We start from the raw sequence: 16203 nt of genomic DNA, 5'->3' as shown, positions 1-16203 counted from the left end.
CTGAGGAGAGACTTCCGTCGGGCCACTCTGCCATAGAGCCCCGACCTGTGGAGGGCTGCAGTGATGGTTGACTTTCTACAACTTCCTCCCATCTCCTGACTGCCTCTCTGGAGCTCAGCCACAGTGATCTTTGGGTTTTTCTTTTCCTCTCTCACCAAGGCTCTTCTCCCCCGATTGCTCAGTTTGGCCAGACAGCCAGCTCTAGGAAGGGTTCTGGTCGTCCCAAACGTCTTCCATTTAAGGATTATGGAGGCCACTGCGCTCTTAGCAACCTTAAGTGCAGCAGAATTTTTTTGTAACCTTGGCCAGATCTGTGCCTTGCCACAATTCTGTCTCTGAGCTCTTCAGGCAGTTCCTTTGACCTCATGATTCTCATTTGCTCTGACATGCACTGTGAGCTGTCAGGTCTTCTATAGACAGGGGTGTGGCTTTCCTAATCATTTCCAATCAGCATAATCAAACACATTTATGTGTGTACATAAATGAGGGAAAAAATTCACTTAAGCGATTTTAGCAAATGGCTGCGATATAACAAAGAGTGAAAAATGTAAGGGGGTTTGAATACTTTCTGTACCCACTGTACTTTTTAAATATTGCATTAACTATTGAATGTGCTTGACTATATTGGATGGAGAACAAGCAAGCTTTGTCTTTCGTGTTCCTGGTGAAGAAACCTCCTGCTGCTTCACCCGGACATTGTGGGAGAGCATTTTCTAAGAGCCGTGATTTTGGAAGGAAGCATGAATGACTCGCGAGCACTGTGTGTGTGTGTGTGTGTGTGTGTGTCATCTCCAGCTGAGCAGCAGGATGCAGACAACCAGGAAGAGATAAGCGCGGGTGAATGGAGGGAGCGCTGCATGTGTGCGTGAGTGCGAGTGTGATTGACCACGTCGGGAAATCACAAAGACCTGGAAGTGTGTGTGTTGTCTCGCAGTGCGGGCCTCCGAGGAGATAAGCAGACAGGCAAATATTGCCCTGGTGTTTTCCCAGTGAAAACAGGAGGCGGAATAGCGACACACTCAGACGACGGCACAGGGTCATTGCCTGGAATTGCTTCTTCTTAACACTAAAGCACTTTTGAAGTGTTTGCATGCTCCCCCATTGGTTGTCCTTCCAATTCATCAGCCAATCAAATGAATGTCATTGATGTTTGGCGCATGCGGTCCTCACAAAGTACCTCAATGGTTTTCCTGCTTTGCTTCCATTGAGGGAAGCAACTGTTTGTAAATAATACTGTATGTATGGGTACTTCCACTACAATCATTTACACATATACTTCATGTTCTATTTCATATACAGTGATGCCTTGAAATACGAGTTCGATTTGTTCCATGGCCATGCTCATAACTCAAAGGACACATCTCAAATCAACTTTCCTCATAGAAAGGAATGGAAATGCCATAAATCCATTTCAGCCTCCCCCAAGAAAATAACCAAACATCTTTTAATAAATTGTACTCTATAATTTTCAACTTTATGACAACATACAGTAATGACATAATTAAACAGACATACAGATACACTGTTTATTGAGACATCTCAACTCCTCCCAGCTCATCAATACGGCACTAATATTTGTTGCTCTTCGCAGACGCTAAAGAATATATGCCTGTGAGTAGTGTTATATTATCTATTTGCATGTGTTGCTGCACCGTTGGTGTTTAGATATAGCTGAAAGGGTAACAACACCACCATATACTGTCAATGCCAATTGTTAGCCTGTGTGCCTATGGCGTTTCCCATTGTATGTTAGCATGAAAGTAGCAGAGGCTCGAGCATGTGGTTGCTTTAAATACACAACATGCAACTGTCTTTGTTTTATGTTTAGTTTGAAAGTAAACTTCAACTAAGAGTGGAGATAATCAGCTTGAAGCCTTTTTTTAAGACTATTTCATCTGCCAAACAGCTTGTTGAGAAGTGAGTTGAGTGACCTGCCATCATAAAGCGCTGTACGTAGTAAATATACTGTATACTGTATATTAGCGCACATATTTCATACAGTGGGACATCCATTGCATGGATTGGTACTTATACTGTATGTATAGGTCTTTAATGTATTTATAGGTGCTCTGCTTTATGTATTAGTGCATATATGTATGTACCAATATATAGAGATCATGTACTGTATGTACTATGCCTCCTGTATATATTAGCGCACATATTTCATATAGTGGGACAGCCATTGTATGTATTGCTGCATAGTACTGTATTTATAGGTGCTCTGCTTTATGTGTTAATGCATATATGATTGTACCAATATATAGAGCGCATGTACTGCAAGTAGTGCATTTATTAGCACTACTGCGTGTATTTACGACTACGATATTGTATGTATTAGTAAATATACTGTACGTCGTACAAAGTAAATATATTGCAAACAATGGATGTATTGTACATACTGTATGTTACATGTACAATTATATTGACTGCATGCATGGTTACATACTGCAAGTATTAGTACGTGTAGTATGTTTTTAAGTACATCTGTTGCTGAATGACGTTGAAAAATGGTGACTCAATATAATGGAGCAGTTGGAATGTGCAGTATTCCAAGGATACATTTCCTGCACGGTGAAATGATATCACGGATCCTTTTAATCATGAACGCACAAATGCTGACAACATCGTGCAGAAAATTCCAAACATTCTTTAAAATGAGGTTGAAGAAGAACACACACACACACACACACAAATACATGTGCAGTCAATGTAAACATACATCTATCAGTGCTGTTTTTATGTACATGAATATATAATACCAACACGACTCTGCTTTTTTTCAACAAAAAACAAATTACCTACAAGACTCACTCAGTTCCTCTCGACGTATGTAGACTCACTGTCTCCTTCTACAACACACACACAACCACAGTCACGGGTTTCAGCATACACACGCACACACGCGCGGATGAGAGTAAGGTGTACACAGGCGAGGGGTTGTCAGGTTTATGTATTTGGTATGTGAGGAATGTGTGTGTGTCTACGGGTGGACATTCATAGTGTGTTTTAGATTATTGGCAGAGCTGGGTAGCAACGAATTACATTTACGCCGTTACAATTACTTAAGTAACTTTTGGGATCAATTGTACTTGTCAGAGTAGTTTTAATACAACATACTTTTCACTTTTACTTGAGTATAGTGGTGCTTTGAGAGCTTTATTTATTTTATCACCACGCAGGTACCTCAAGACACTCCTGTCTCAAATCATGTTTCGCATTGAAATGAATGGAAATACCATTAATCTGTGCCAGCCACCCCAAACAAAAAAAAACAAACTTTTATTTTTGTAATGTGTGTTTTAATAAGGAAAATAGCACTCTATGATATTGTACTTGATAAAATCCTAGAGTAATTAGCAAAATTAAATTAAATTTGAAAGAATGAAACATCATGATTTGATGCCTCACTTCAATTCCGTCTGCTGCTCCTTCCAGTGTGCCCTCCTTGGCCACCGGGTGGCAGTATAATACAGTAATACAGACAAACAAAGAACGGAGTGGCTCTTCATTTTTCTGTATTCACATTGTCACCATTTTCAGTGACTCAAAAAGCTGCAATGATAGTCTTTTTCACAGAAGATAAAGAATATATGCATGTGGGTATTGTTATATTATCTTACTCAATTACTTGGAGGACTAGTTTTTACATTTACTTGAGTCGTACTATTCTTAAATAGCAGTACTCTTACTTCAGTGCAATTTTTGGCTACTCCACCCACCTCTGGTTATAGGTGGACCCTCTGTCGCATACACGTGCACGAACACACACACACACACACACACACACACACAAGTGCAATTGTTTGGCCACGAAAAGACTGCCTCACAGAGTGTGTTTTGCGTCTTCTTTTGTGTTTTTTGGTGTGATGTCGCAAGGGAAACGTGGAAATTATGGCCAAGAGGAAATGTGCAATGATAACCACAGAACAGGAAATGGCATTAATTGAACGAGGGGCATGAGATGATAACCATAGAAAAGGAAAAGGCACTTGAGCATGATGCCCATCTACTACCTTCACATGAGTCCTTGATCAAAGTGGCGCTAAGTTAGCATCTTTCGCAGGTATTGTTTCGAAGATAGCAGTCGCTTATCCCCACTCCCTAAGGATGTACTTAGTCACATTTTGGCTGCAGTTAGTGTTGTAAAGTCACACTTTGCTCATGGTCCCTCTGAGGTTAGCCTTTATTAGCCAGCTGTTATTGAGCTCGTCACCGCCCCTAATATCAGCATTGTATTCACATAGGGATTATATCACCTCCACTTGGGTCTTCATAAAGCATCATCATCATCATGATAGAAACAGCGTCAACTGCAAGTTAATTGAAATGCTACGATAACTCGACTCACAAGTGACGTGAGTCGTAGCTTGGCTGATATTTATTTATTTTTTTCTCTTGAGCTGCTAGCAAAATTTGATTTACAGCGAACTTCACAACACAGCAGTTTGGTAAATAGTGCACAATTCTCCCCCCCCCCAAAAAAAAAAGAGGCTTCAAGCTGTTTATTACCACTCTGAGTTGAAGTTTACTGGAAAACTAAACATATAATGAAGAGAATTACACGCTGCACATTTAACCAAACGTATATACAGTATATTCTCTTTTACGCAAGTCCACTAGCGCAATGCTAACACACAATGCAAAACGCCATAAACAGGCTAACGGAGCTAGCATTAATGTTGCAGTAGTTCAAACCATTTCAAGAAGCAAAGCAACAAAAACACATGCAGACAGAGTATACAATAATACTCACTGGCATTTATTCTTTGTCCTGGGCAAAAAAAAACAACTACAGTCATTCCTCGCCATAATACACTTCACTGCACCTTTACTGTATCGTGGATTTTTATATCGGACGTATAAAATTTGATATCACAGATTTTTCACTACATCGCAGGATTATTTTGTGATTATTTTTCTACACAGACTGTTACTGTAGAGCAGTGATTCCCAAAGTGTGGTACGAGTACCACTGGTAGTATGCTAGTGGTACACGAAAGGATCACTGAATTAAATATGAATAACATTTACATTTAAAACATTCAATTGATTTTTTGTGTTTTTTATTAATTCAGCGCAGAACATTTGTTAAATACAGTACCGTTATGTTGTATTAAACTTGTGGACAGAATGATACATTTGCATTTAATCTTCAAGAAGTGTTTGTTTTTAAACGTTTAATGGCAATATACGAACAGTGGGTACGGAATGTATTCATACCCCCGTTAAATTTTTCACTCTGTTATATTATAGCCATTTGCTAAAATCCATCCATGCATCCATTTTCAACACCTTATCCTGATGAGGGTGGCGGGGCGCTGGAGCCTATCCCAGCTGACTTCGGACGGACTACACCCTGAACTGCTCGCCAGTCAGTCACAGGGCACATATAGACACGGACAACCATTCACATTCACATTCACATTCACACCGTCACTGAGTGGGAACTGAACCCACGCTGCCTGCACCAAAGTCAGGCGAGTGAACCACCACACCATCAGTGACTCTTTGCTGAAATCATTTAAGTTCTTTTTTTTTTTCCTCATTTATGTACACACAGCACCATATTTGCAGGAAAAAAACGGAATTGTTAACATTTTTGCAGATTTATTAAAAAACGAAAACTGAAATATATTCAGTATAGTATTCAGACCCTTTGCTCAGTGTTTAGTAGAAGCACCCTTTTGAGCTAATACAGCCATGAGTCTTTTTGGGAATGATGCAACTGGTTTTTCGCACCTGGATTTGGGGATCCTCTGTCATCTCTCCTTGCAAATCCTCTCCAGTTCTGTCAGGTTGGATGGTGAACGTTGGTGGGCAGCCATTTTCAGGTCTCTCCAGAGATGCTCAATTGGGTTTAAGTCAGGGCTCGGGCTGGACCATTCAAGAATAGTCACGGAGTTATTCTGAAGCCACTCCTTTGTTATTTTAGCTGTGTGCTTAGGGTCATTGTCTTGTTGGAACCCTCTGGCCAGTCTGAGGTCCTGAGCACTTTGGAGAAGGTTTTCGTCCAGGATATCCCTGTATTTGGCCGCATTCATCTTTCCTTCGATTGCACCCGGTGTCCTGTCCCTGCAGCTGAAAAACACCCCCACAGCGTGATGCTGCCACCACCATGCTTCACTGTTGGGACTGTATTGGACAGGTGATGAGCAGTGTCTGGTTTTCTCCACACATGCCACTTAGAATTAAGGCCAACAATTTATATCTTGTTCTCATCATCTTGGAGTCCTGCAGGTGTTTTTTAGCAAACTCCATGCGGGCTTTCTTGTGTCTTGCACTGATGAGAGGCTTCCGTCGGGCCACTCTGCCATAAAGCCCCGACTGGTGGAGGGCTGCAATGATGGTTGACTTTCCAGAACCTTCTCCCATCTCCTGACTGCATATCTGTAGCTCAGCCACAGTGATCTTTGGGTTTTTCATTACCTCGCTCACCAAGGCTCTTCTCTCCCGATTGGTCAGTTGGGCTGGACGGCGAGCTCGAGGAAGGGTTCTGGCCGTCCCAAAGGTCTTCCATTTAAGGATTATGGAGGCCACTGTGCGTTTAGGAACCCTAAGTGCAGCAGATTTTTTTTTGCAACCTTGGCCAGATCTGTGCCTTGCCAAAATTCTGTCTCTGAGCTCTTCAGGCAGTTCCTTTGACCTCATGATTCTCATTTGCTCTGACATGCACTGTGAGCTGTAAGGTCTTATATAGACAGGTGTGTGGCTTTCCTAATCAAGTCCAATCAGTATAATCAAACACAGTTGGACTCCAATGAAGGTGTAGAACCATCTCAAGGATGATCAGAAGAAATGGACAGTACCCGAGTTAAATATATGAGTGTCACAGCAAAGGATCTGAGTACTTATGGCTATGTGATATTTAAATTTTTCTTTGTTCATAAATCTGCAAACATTTCAACAATTCCGTTGTTTTCCCCTGTTAAGTTACATAACTCCACATCTACGGTAAAGCACTTTCATCGCTTTATTGAACAAAGGTGACAAATAAACACAAGCACATATTCACACGCGACCTGCCGCTTGCCACAACTGACGCCGAGTCACTCAACACAGAGTGGCTAACAGTTTAGCTAGTTAAAAGCCAACCAAGTCTACACTCTCATTTGTTGACACTGACGCCCGTCCTTGCCGCAACAGGCCAGGCCCCACCTTTTACAGTCACACACGTTCAATCACAGATACGGTACTGTAGAAAGCAAGGATGGTGACCCCAGGTGGACAAAAATAATATCTACACCTCACATGCATATTGATTTGGTATTATGCATAAATCTGTAAAACATACACATTTAAAAAATAAAATTCATATATGGTAGGCAGCACGGTGTAGGACTGGTTAGCACGTCTGCTTAGCACGTCTGCCTCACAGATCTGAGGACCCGGGTTCAAATCCGGCCTCGCCTGTGTGGCGTCTGCATGGTCTCCCTGTGTCTGCGTGGGTTTTCTCCAGGTACTTCTGGTTTCCTCCCACATCCCAAAAACATACATGGAAGGTTAATTGAAAACTCTAAATTGCCAGTACGTGTGAATGTGAGTGTGAATGTTTGTTTGTTTGTTTATATGTACCCTGCGATTGGCTGGCGACCAGTTCAAGGTTTACACCGCCTCTCGCCCAGAGTCAGCTGGGATAGGCTCCAGCACGTCCGCGACCCTAGTAAGGATAAGTGGTACGGAAGATGAATGAATAATATATGGTCGATATATGGTCGCTACTTCACAGATTTCATCTATGGCGGGTGTTGTCTGGACTCAGCATGTCTTTTTTGTCTGTATTATACTGCCCCACGGTGGCCAAGTCACACATACCAGACACAAAATGTCCATTGAATTAATGCATGAAATCATGATGCCCAAACTGTTAAATTCATTACATTCTACTTAATTATGCTGTATGTTTTTATTTCGTAAAATACAGTAGAGTGCTATTTTCATATTAAAAAACATGCAATGAAAATTTTTGTTGGTGTTTTTTGGGGCGCTTGATCAGATTAATGGGATTTTTTTTTTTTATTCGTTTCAATGGGGGGAAAAGATTTGAGAGACGAGTGTTTTGAGTTACAAGCATGGTCACAGATTAAACTCAAGGCACTACTGTATTAATAATCCATCAATCCATTTTCTACATTGCTTGTTCTTATGCGAGTTGCTGGTAACCCAATCTCCAGAATGTGAGGCAAACGTGCTAACCACTAACCACCGTTCTTTGACAGATAAATTGACCTACACTTTAACATCCATCCATCCGTCCATTTTCTGAACCACCCATCCTCTCTGCATAACTAAATAGATTGATACTAGTAATAATGTAATATAACATAATTTACCATAATTTAAATAAAATAATTATGTCATTATTTATTTTAAAATATTCTGAATTAATCACTTATAATGATTTTACACAAATTATAACAATTTAATTACAATAAAAATGGAATTAAATATGTAAATATATTCTGAATAATTCATAATAATTCAGATACAATTTCAATTTCAAGACAATTTAGTTATTAATTGTAAATATTTTAATTTGATAATTTCAAATATTGAATGTCCATATTTATTGAACTTCAAATAATTGCATTGATTGAAATATTTTGAATTAATACAGAATTTTATCAAAGATGATTATTCATTAATTTTAAATACTTTTTGCCTTTAAAATATTGTATTCTTCATTTGAAATACTTTTACTTGTACTTTAAATTAATCATTAACAAAAATGAAATTGTGCAATTCATGTAAACTATTAGGAATTATTCATTTGAAATAATGCAATTAAAATAGTCATTTGAGTTTCAAAATATTGGGGATCCATAAATGACAAAAATTATATTTAAAATAATATTCCAATTTGTAATTTTTTAAATTATTCATTGAATATAGTTTTGAGTTGAGTTTATTTTATTCAAGTCATGACTTAATTTTAAACAATTCAATTATCCATCCATCCATCCATTTTCTGAGCCGCTTCTCCTCACGAGGGTCGCGGGCGTGCCGGAGCCTATCCCACCTGTCATCGGGCAGGAGGCGGGGTACACCCTCAACTGGTTGCCAGCCAATCGCAGGGCACATACAAACAAACAACCATTCGCACTCACATTCACGCCTACGGGCAATTTAGAGTTTTCAATTAACGTGCATGTTTTTGGGATGTGGGAGGAAACCGGAGTGCCCGGAGAAAAGCCACGCAGGCACGGGGAGAGCATGCAAACCCCACACAGGCGGGGCCGGGGATTGAACCCGAGGTCCTCAGAACTGTGAGGCTGACGCTCTAATCAGTCAACCACCGTGCCGCCACAATTCAATTAGCATTTAAATTTGTTTTTAATTTACGCCCTCTCACACACACACACACAACTGAAATCCTTTCAGAAATGCGCTCATATAATGTAGTGACATACGTGTTTCACTGGTGCGAGAGCATTTCAGTCGGCTGTGAGAGGTAATCATTCATTATGTCCCTCATACGCACGCACACACACGCACACACACACGCACATCTAGAGGTTTTCTAAATTCAGCGATGTTCCGCCACAGTCTGCCATTAAATGTCATTAAATGTCATCCGTTCGCTCTCCAGATGTTCCTCATCTGTCTTGATGGTTTATTAACTGTAACGTACAGTATGACACACGCGCACACACGTAGGCCTGCCTAATGAAGCACTTGTCAAGTACTTTCATGGACTTTTGTAACAATCCACACCTTATTGATACCACGATATAAACATTCCAAATACTACTTGAATATACTGTATATAATCAAAAGGGATACTACAAGGAAACTATTTAATCACCTACAGTGCATCAGGGTAGTGGTTCTCAAACTTTTTACACTAAATACCACCGACTTGACCCTCATTAAACTACAGTAGCGTAGAAGGCCTATGTGTTCATTAAAAACAATGTAGAGGCTTTATTTCTCTCTCTCTCTCTCTCTCTCTCCACTGAAACATTGTGAACAGTTTGAACATCCATCCATTTTCCTTAGCACTTATACTCACTATGTCACGGGTGTGTGTTCTGGTTGTTGTCTCCCCCCTCTGTGCATCTTCCCCACCTGTGCCTCGTTTACCCTAATTACCCCATGCATTTAACCTCGTGTCGCCAGTTTCTTGTACCTTGTTGTCACGTTCCAGCAGTCCTTGTTTCCACGTCATCGACTCATAGTAAGACTAGACCCTGTTCTGATAATTGACCCCCTCCTTTTTGCCTCACGTTTTTGGGATACCGTTGCCTTTGGGGATTGCCTGCCTGTGTACCGACCTCTGCCAGTTTATTAAAGCTCTCTTTTTGAAACGGTCCATTTGAATTGGAGTCGTGCATTTGGGGTCCTGTCCTCGGTTCCGTTCATGACAGAACGAACTGGCCATAACATGGACCCGGCAGACTCCGACCCGGTGCGCAACGCCCTTCAAGCGCAGGGTCAACGCATCTGGAAGCAGGATGAGCAGCTTGCTGCCCTCCGCCTTCATCTAAAGGGACTGTCAGAGCATCACGACACTCTCAATCCACTGGCTAGCGTCACCATGGAACCCACGCAACTGGGCAGGTTCCGTCTCTCCCCTGAGGAACGTCAACGCCGGCCGAGGGAAGGTCGGTGCTTCTACTGCGGGCAGTTGGGTCATTCTGTGAGCAACTGTCACGTCAAAGTTGCCGGTGCCGGTAACAAGGGCACGGGGAGCGGTGAGTCTAAATATCATTAAGGAACACCCTACACAGGTTCTTCCTAAAGTGACACTATGCTCTCCAGATCAAGAGATTCATACATCTGTATTTATCGACTCTGGTTCTGACGCAAATTTACTCAACTCCCTCCTCGTTGGACATATGCACCTTAGAACCTTTCAAGTAAGACGCCACCGCAACGCTGATGCTGCAGATGGCAGTTTTATGGGCAAGATCACTCACCACACACAAACACTCACATTCACATTTCCGGATTCTCACTCGGAACGCATGAATGACGGCCTTATTTTAGGGAACCCTTGGTTGAAATGACATAACCCCCACATTGACTGGTCCTCTGGGCATGTTATGTCATGGGGCAGCAATTGTGCCCAGAACTGTTTCAAGCCTCCATTTAATGTTCAGGGTTATGTTTCAAATGATATTCCACAGACCCCATCTGGGGATCCTGACTTATCTCAAGTGCCCACCTGTTACCATGACATTAAAGAAGTCTTTTCCAAGTCCAAAGCCAAATCCCTTCCACACCACAGACCTTATGACTGTGCAGTTGACTTGCTGCCTGGAACCACACCTCCACGGGGGAGGTTCTTCTCTCTTTCAGGGCCGGAACACAAGGCCATGAAGGAGTATGTGGAAGAATCGCTGGCAGCCGGGATCATTCGCCCATCTTCATCCCCTGCGGGAGCAGGATTTTTCTTTGTGGACAAGAAGGACAAGACCCTGCGACGCTGTATCGATTTGCCGGGGTCTCAATGAAATAACTGTGGAAAAACAGCTACCCTCTTCCTCTCATCACCACCGCCTTTGAGTTCCTGGAGTGAGCCAAGGTTTTCAGCAAACTAGACTTGAGAAATGCGTATCATCTAGTCAGGATAAGAGAGTGGGATGAATGGAAAACGGCAGTCAACACACCAACAGGACATTCACCATGTCACCATGAAGCTTAGGCTCCCAAGGTCTATGCGGGTCCACTCTGCATTTCACGTCAGCCTGCTCAAGCCCGCCCGGGAGTCCCCTCTGGTCCCACCTTCTAGGCCCCCTCCTCTCCCCCCCCCCCCCGTTTGGTGGACGGGGGCCCTGTCTTCACGGTGAGGCGGCTGTTGTCGTCTCGGGGGAGGGTGTTTCAATATCTAGTGGACTGGAAGGGTTACGGGCCTGAGGAACGTTCGTGGGTGCTGTCGTTGATGACTCACTCATTCGGGACTCCCACGTTGCCATCTGGGGCCGGCCGTTGGGGGGGGTTACTGTCATGGGTGTGTGTTATGGTCTCCCCCCTGTACACACCTGCTCCTGAGAGCATCTTCCCCACTTGTGCCTCGTTTACCCTAATTACCCCATGCATTTGACATCGTGTCTCATTCTTTCTGGTCACCAGTTCGTTGTACCTTGTCACGTTCCAGCATTCCTTGTTTCCACGTCACCGACTCAAAGTAAGCCTAGACCCTGTTCTGATAATTGACCTTGCCTTTTTGCCTTGTGTTTTTTTGGATACTGTTGCCTATGTGGCTTGCCTGCCTGTGTACCGACCTCTGCCAGTTTATTAAACCTCTCTATTTGAATTGGAGTCGTGCATTTTGGGTCCTGTCCTTTGTTCCGTTCATGACACACTAGGGTCGCGGGTTGCTGAAGCCTATCCCAGTTATCTTGGGGCGGGAGGCGGGGTACACCCTGAACCGGTTGCCAGCCAATCGCAGACAGTTTGAACAATAGCACTGCATGTAAAGGGGAGTTTGCAGTGTTAAAATCGTGAGCAAGATTTTAATGTAGCCTCACTTTGCCAATCAATGTGTTTTACAGAGGTGGATATTCCAAAATAGTTGCAGCAAAGCTCCTGAACCCCAAGCTAACAGGTCAATGCGAGGCTGCAGGGGCATGCCAGTAACCGGTTATGAGTGTGCCCGCGAGTGCATAGCAAATGATTCATTCATCTCATTGGTCATGCCTTCTGATTCTGATAAGTTGTTCTTCCTCAGGCGCGGTGGTTCCTTGGGAAAAAAAATAAATCATGCAAACTCCCGTTTAAATGTACAGGGTGGAAAAAAAGACAATGTATTGAAACAGGTTTAATAAAAAAAATTACCAAAATAAATGTTTAAACCAAAAACAGCTCTACAGGATTAAATACAACTGAACTGTATTTAACAAATGTCCTGACCTGGATTAAAAAAAATTGTCACTGTGACATTATGCACAGTTTGAACATTACCAATGCACTTAAAAATAGGAAAATAAAATAAGAAACTTTACTGAAATAATGATGGATTAAAACAAGTTAAATAAAATTGTACCTATATAAATGGTTGAAAACAAAATGTTCTAAAAGATAAATGTATTGTACATGTATATATATAAATAAATACAACTTATGTTGACAAAGGTGCTCTGCTACATTTAAAAAAAAATAAAAAATAAATAAAATTTAAGTGACTGCAACATTATTATGCATGGTTTGAAAATTTCATTCCGTGATTCTTTTGCATACCACTAGAGGGAGCCCACGTATCTTGAGTGGTACTCATACCACACTTTGAGAATCACTGCCTTAGGGCAATAGAAGAGAAATTAAAGCAAAACTATGTTCCAAAATGTGTGTGTTTGAACTTTATGCACAATTCAAGCACTTTCAAAATGGATTTAAATAATTTTCAACACATTGTGGGACCCCCTTGTAAAGGAGATGTTGCATCTTAAGGGGTTTATCTCGCGTAAATAAAATAATTGTAATAAATATTCATGCCAGTATATGCAGGTGCAAAGGTGTTTTATTACAATATGTCATGCAAGGGAATTTGTTACGCTATAAACATAAAAAGTGTTCTGCAGCAATAAGACAAAATTAAAGCAAAATGTTTTTTTGGCAGCTATGATAAATAAATTTTTACCCAATATGTGCAGATGTAAAAGTATTATAGTACTCATCACATTAAAATGGATACTTATATGCAATGACAAATATATTGTGTCGCAACAAATTATGAAATGTATGCAAAACATGTTGCAAAGATATTCCTGTATGCACTTTAATGCAATTTCTGTACAATTCAAGCATCGATAAACAAAAATGTGTTTTGTTGTATGCCGTTCAGAAAATGGATGGGTGGACTACATGTTATATAGATCATTGTAATTCATGACTTATATTATTTGTCAAGCACAGTGTCATAATGCAAAGGTTGGATTTTTATTTTACAAATATGACAATAATATTGACAATTGCATAGAGCCTCAAGGATGCCTTCCATTACAAATAAACGTATCTTCATTATTTTTAATGATATAGTCTTTAACTGTCAACTGACTTTAAATGTCTTAATGTTGAAAACATAGTTTGTTAACTTGCCTTCTTATACGTTACAGCTTACTATATATCCATACAACGACAACATAACTTGATGGCAATTGCCATCCCCACTCTCTCTCTCTCTCTCTCTCTCTCTCTCTCTCTCTCTCTCTCTCACACTAACACACACACACACACACACACACACACACACACAGATAAGCATAGTGATAAAGTAATGGAGTGCATTATTAACAGTGCATGAATGTATTGTGACTGACCAGCTTTGCAGGGGTCCTTGTAGTCGACGGCGTCAGGCCTGTCGTCGTCGTAGTAATCGTAGTCGCGGTCGCGGTCGTCGTAGTCCGGGACACAGACGCCCACCTTGGCCCACAAGCTCAAGCCGGCCAGCAGCAGCGTCAAGCAGCGCATCTTGGCGGCAAGCGCCGGGGGGACTCGCTCCATCGGAAGCCCTCCGAACTAACAAGTGCAAGTGGACAGGAGCGGGTCCTCGAACGCTTCTGCCGCTCCGGGACCCCCACCCGCCCCCTCCCGCGTGGTCCCCGGTCCCCCGGCCGGTGTGTGGCGTTTATGACGCCGCTAAAGTGCAGCGCTCGCTGGCCGTGCTCGTCCGTGAGCCCCCCATCGCGCTCCACCGCCGTGCCGACGCCGAGGGGCCGTCACCAGTGACCGCCGCCGGGCTGGAAGTTCCGCAAGAACCACAAGAAGAAGAAGAAGAAGAAGAAGAAGAAGAAGGTCCGTGAAAGCAACACAGCCAGGCTCCTGCTCCAAACATCCGCCCGGACGCGCACACGCACGCGCACCAACCAACCAACTAACTAACTAACTAAACTAACTAACGTACTGTAGAACAACTACTTAAGTACACAAACACACTAGTGTACACTATACTGTATGTGAATCTTGATGTATCGTGTAAAGCGCTCCCAATGCTAGCTACTGTCACCTCATTCGCGGTCTACGGGTGTCTGTCTGTCTGTCTGTCTGTCTGTCTACCGCTGCTCGCTCTCTCTCTCTCTCTCTCTCTCTCGCTCTCTCTCTCTCTCTCTCTCGCTCTCTCATCAGAGTCAAAGAAGATCAATTACAGTCCTCCCTCGCTCTATCGCGATTCACTTATCCCGTATTCAGTGCATTGTGGATTATTATTATTATTAATTTTTTTTTTTAAATTAATCAGTGTAGTGCAGTTAACATTATTGGCTATTTGACTCACATGACAGCAGGGACGGCGCTACATATGGGGAGAGATTTGTCTCAAAATGATTTAGGCAAATATATCCGTGATTCACACGTTTTTCAGATCCACAAATATATCCGCGATTTACACACATTCTTGTTGTTGTTGTTGTTGTGTGTGCATTTATCAGGACTAGTGTTGCCACAGTTACCTCACAAAGTAAACGAGTTACTTTGCTGATTACTTTATTTCAAAAGTAACAAAGTTAAATTACAAGTGACTTTTTAAGTTACTTTCAGCAGCTGGAAATATCACTTGTCCAAAGTAAAAACAAAAATGAAAAAAAGAGAGAGAATTAGCTTAACCGTACCCATTACTTGGTAATATACTGTACCTCACGAGTTACAGAATATCAGTCATCAACATCAACCAATAACTGAAATATTAGTGGGGTTGAAGCCACATGAAATGAGCTACTTAGTGCAGACTTGACATGCCAAATACAGTAAGTATCTAAACATGTAAACAAGCGCACGCACTTCTCTAAAGACTCTTAACTGATAGATAGACAGACAGACAGACTGTTACAACCCTGCATATTGTTCAAGTTCTGTGGTTTCCAAATAAGTGTGGTCCATGAAGGCAACTGTGTGCGTGTGCGTGCGTGGGTGTAGGAAATTGTGAGTGTGAGAGCGGTGGTTAGATGTTGGGCTTGGGGGGGAAACAGACAGGACTGCACTTAATGTTTTAAAAAGCGTGATTGCAGCCAACGGTACTCATCTGAGGCTCTGTAAGGTTTTTTTTTTTTAAAGTGGTTACGTACAGAGGTGCCTTAAGATAAGAGTTGAATTTGTTTCTTGAACACGCGGGTGACTCAAAACACTCATATTTCAAATCATCTTTCCACATTGCAATGAATAAATAATGCAATTAATCCATTTCAGTCTCCCCCCCCCCAAAAAAAAAAAAAAATACTGTATATGTAATGTGTCTTTAAAGAGAAATATAGAACTCTAGTTTTACTCAAT

General features: G+C 41.9%; 1 protein-coding gene across 5 annotated transcripts in view; it reads right to left on the bottom strand.

The window, feature by feature from the left end:
- The window catches only part of LOC133476771 (dorsal-ventral patterning tolloid-like protein 1), a 57510-nt gene that overhangs the window by 39673 nt on the left and 1634 nt on the right, over window positions 1–16203 (bottom strand). Inside the window, exon 2 of one of the 5 annotated variants that reach the window (XM_061770619.1) lies at window positions 14259–14678. In XM_061770619.1, the coding sequence (XP_061626603.1) occupies window positions 14259–14442 (184 nt within the window). In that variant the 5' untranslated portion in view covers window positions 14443–14678. Of the gene's footprint in view, window positions 1–14258; window positions 14978–16203 lie in introns of those variants that run through there. The other 4 variants (XM_061770624.1, XM_061770618.1, XM_061770620.1 and 1 more) reach the window with 4 other exon arrangements.

The sequence above is a fragment of the Phyllopteryx taeniolatus genome, chromosome 4 (assembly GCF_024500385.1).
Source record: "Phyllopteryx taeniolatus isolate TA_2022b chromosome 4, UOR_Ptae_1.2, whole genome shotgun sequence".
NCBI classification, from domain to species: Eukaryota; Metazoa; Chordata; class Actinopteri; order Syngnathiformes; family Syngnathidae; genus Phyllopteryx; species Phyllopteryx taeniolatus.
Note: the sequence above shows the minus strand (reverse complement) of the source record. Positions and strands in the feature narration are given on the sequence as shown.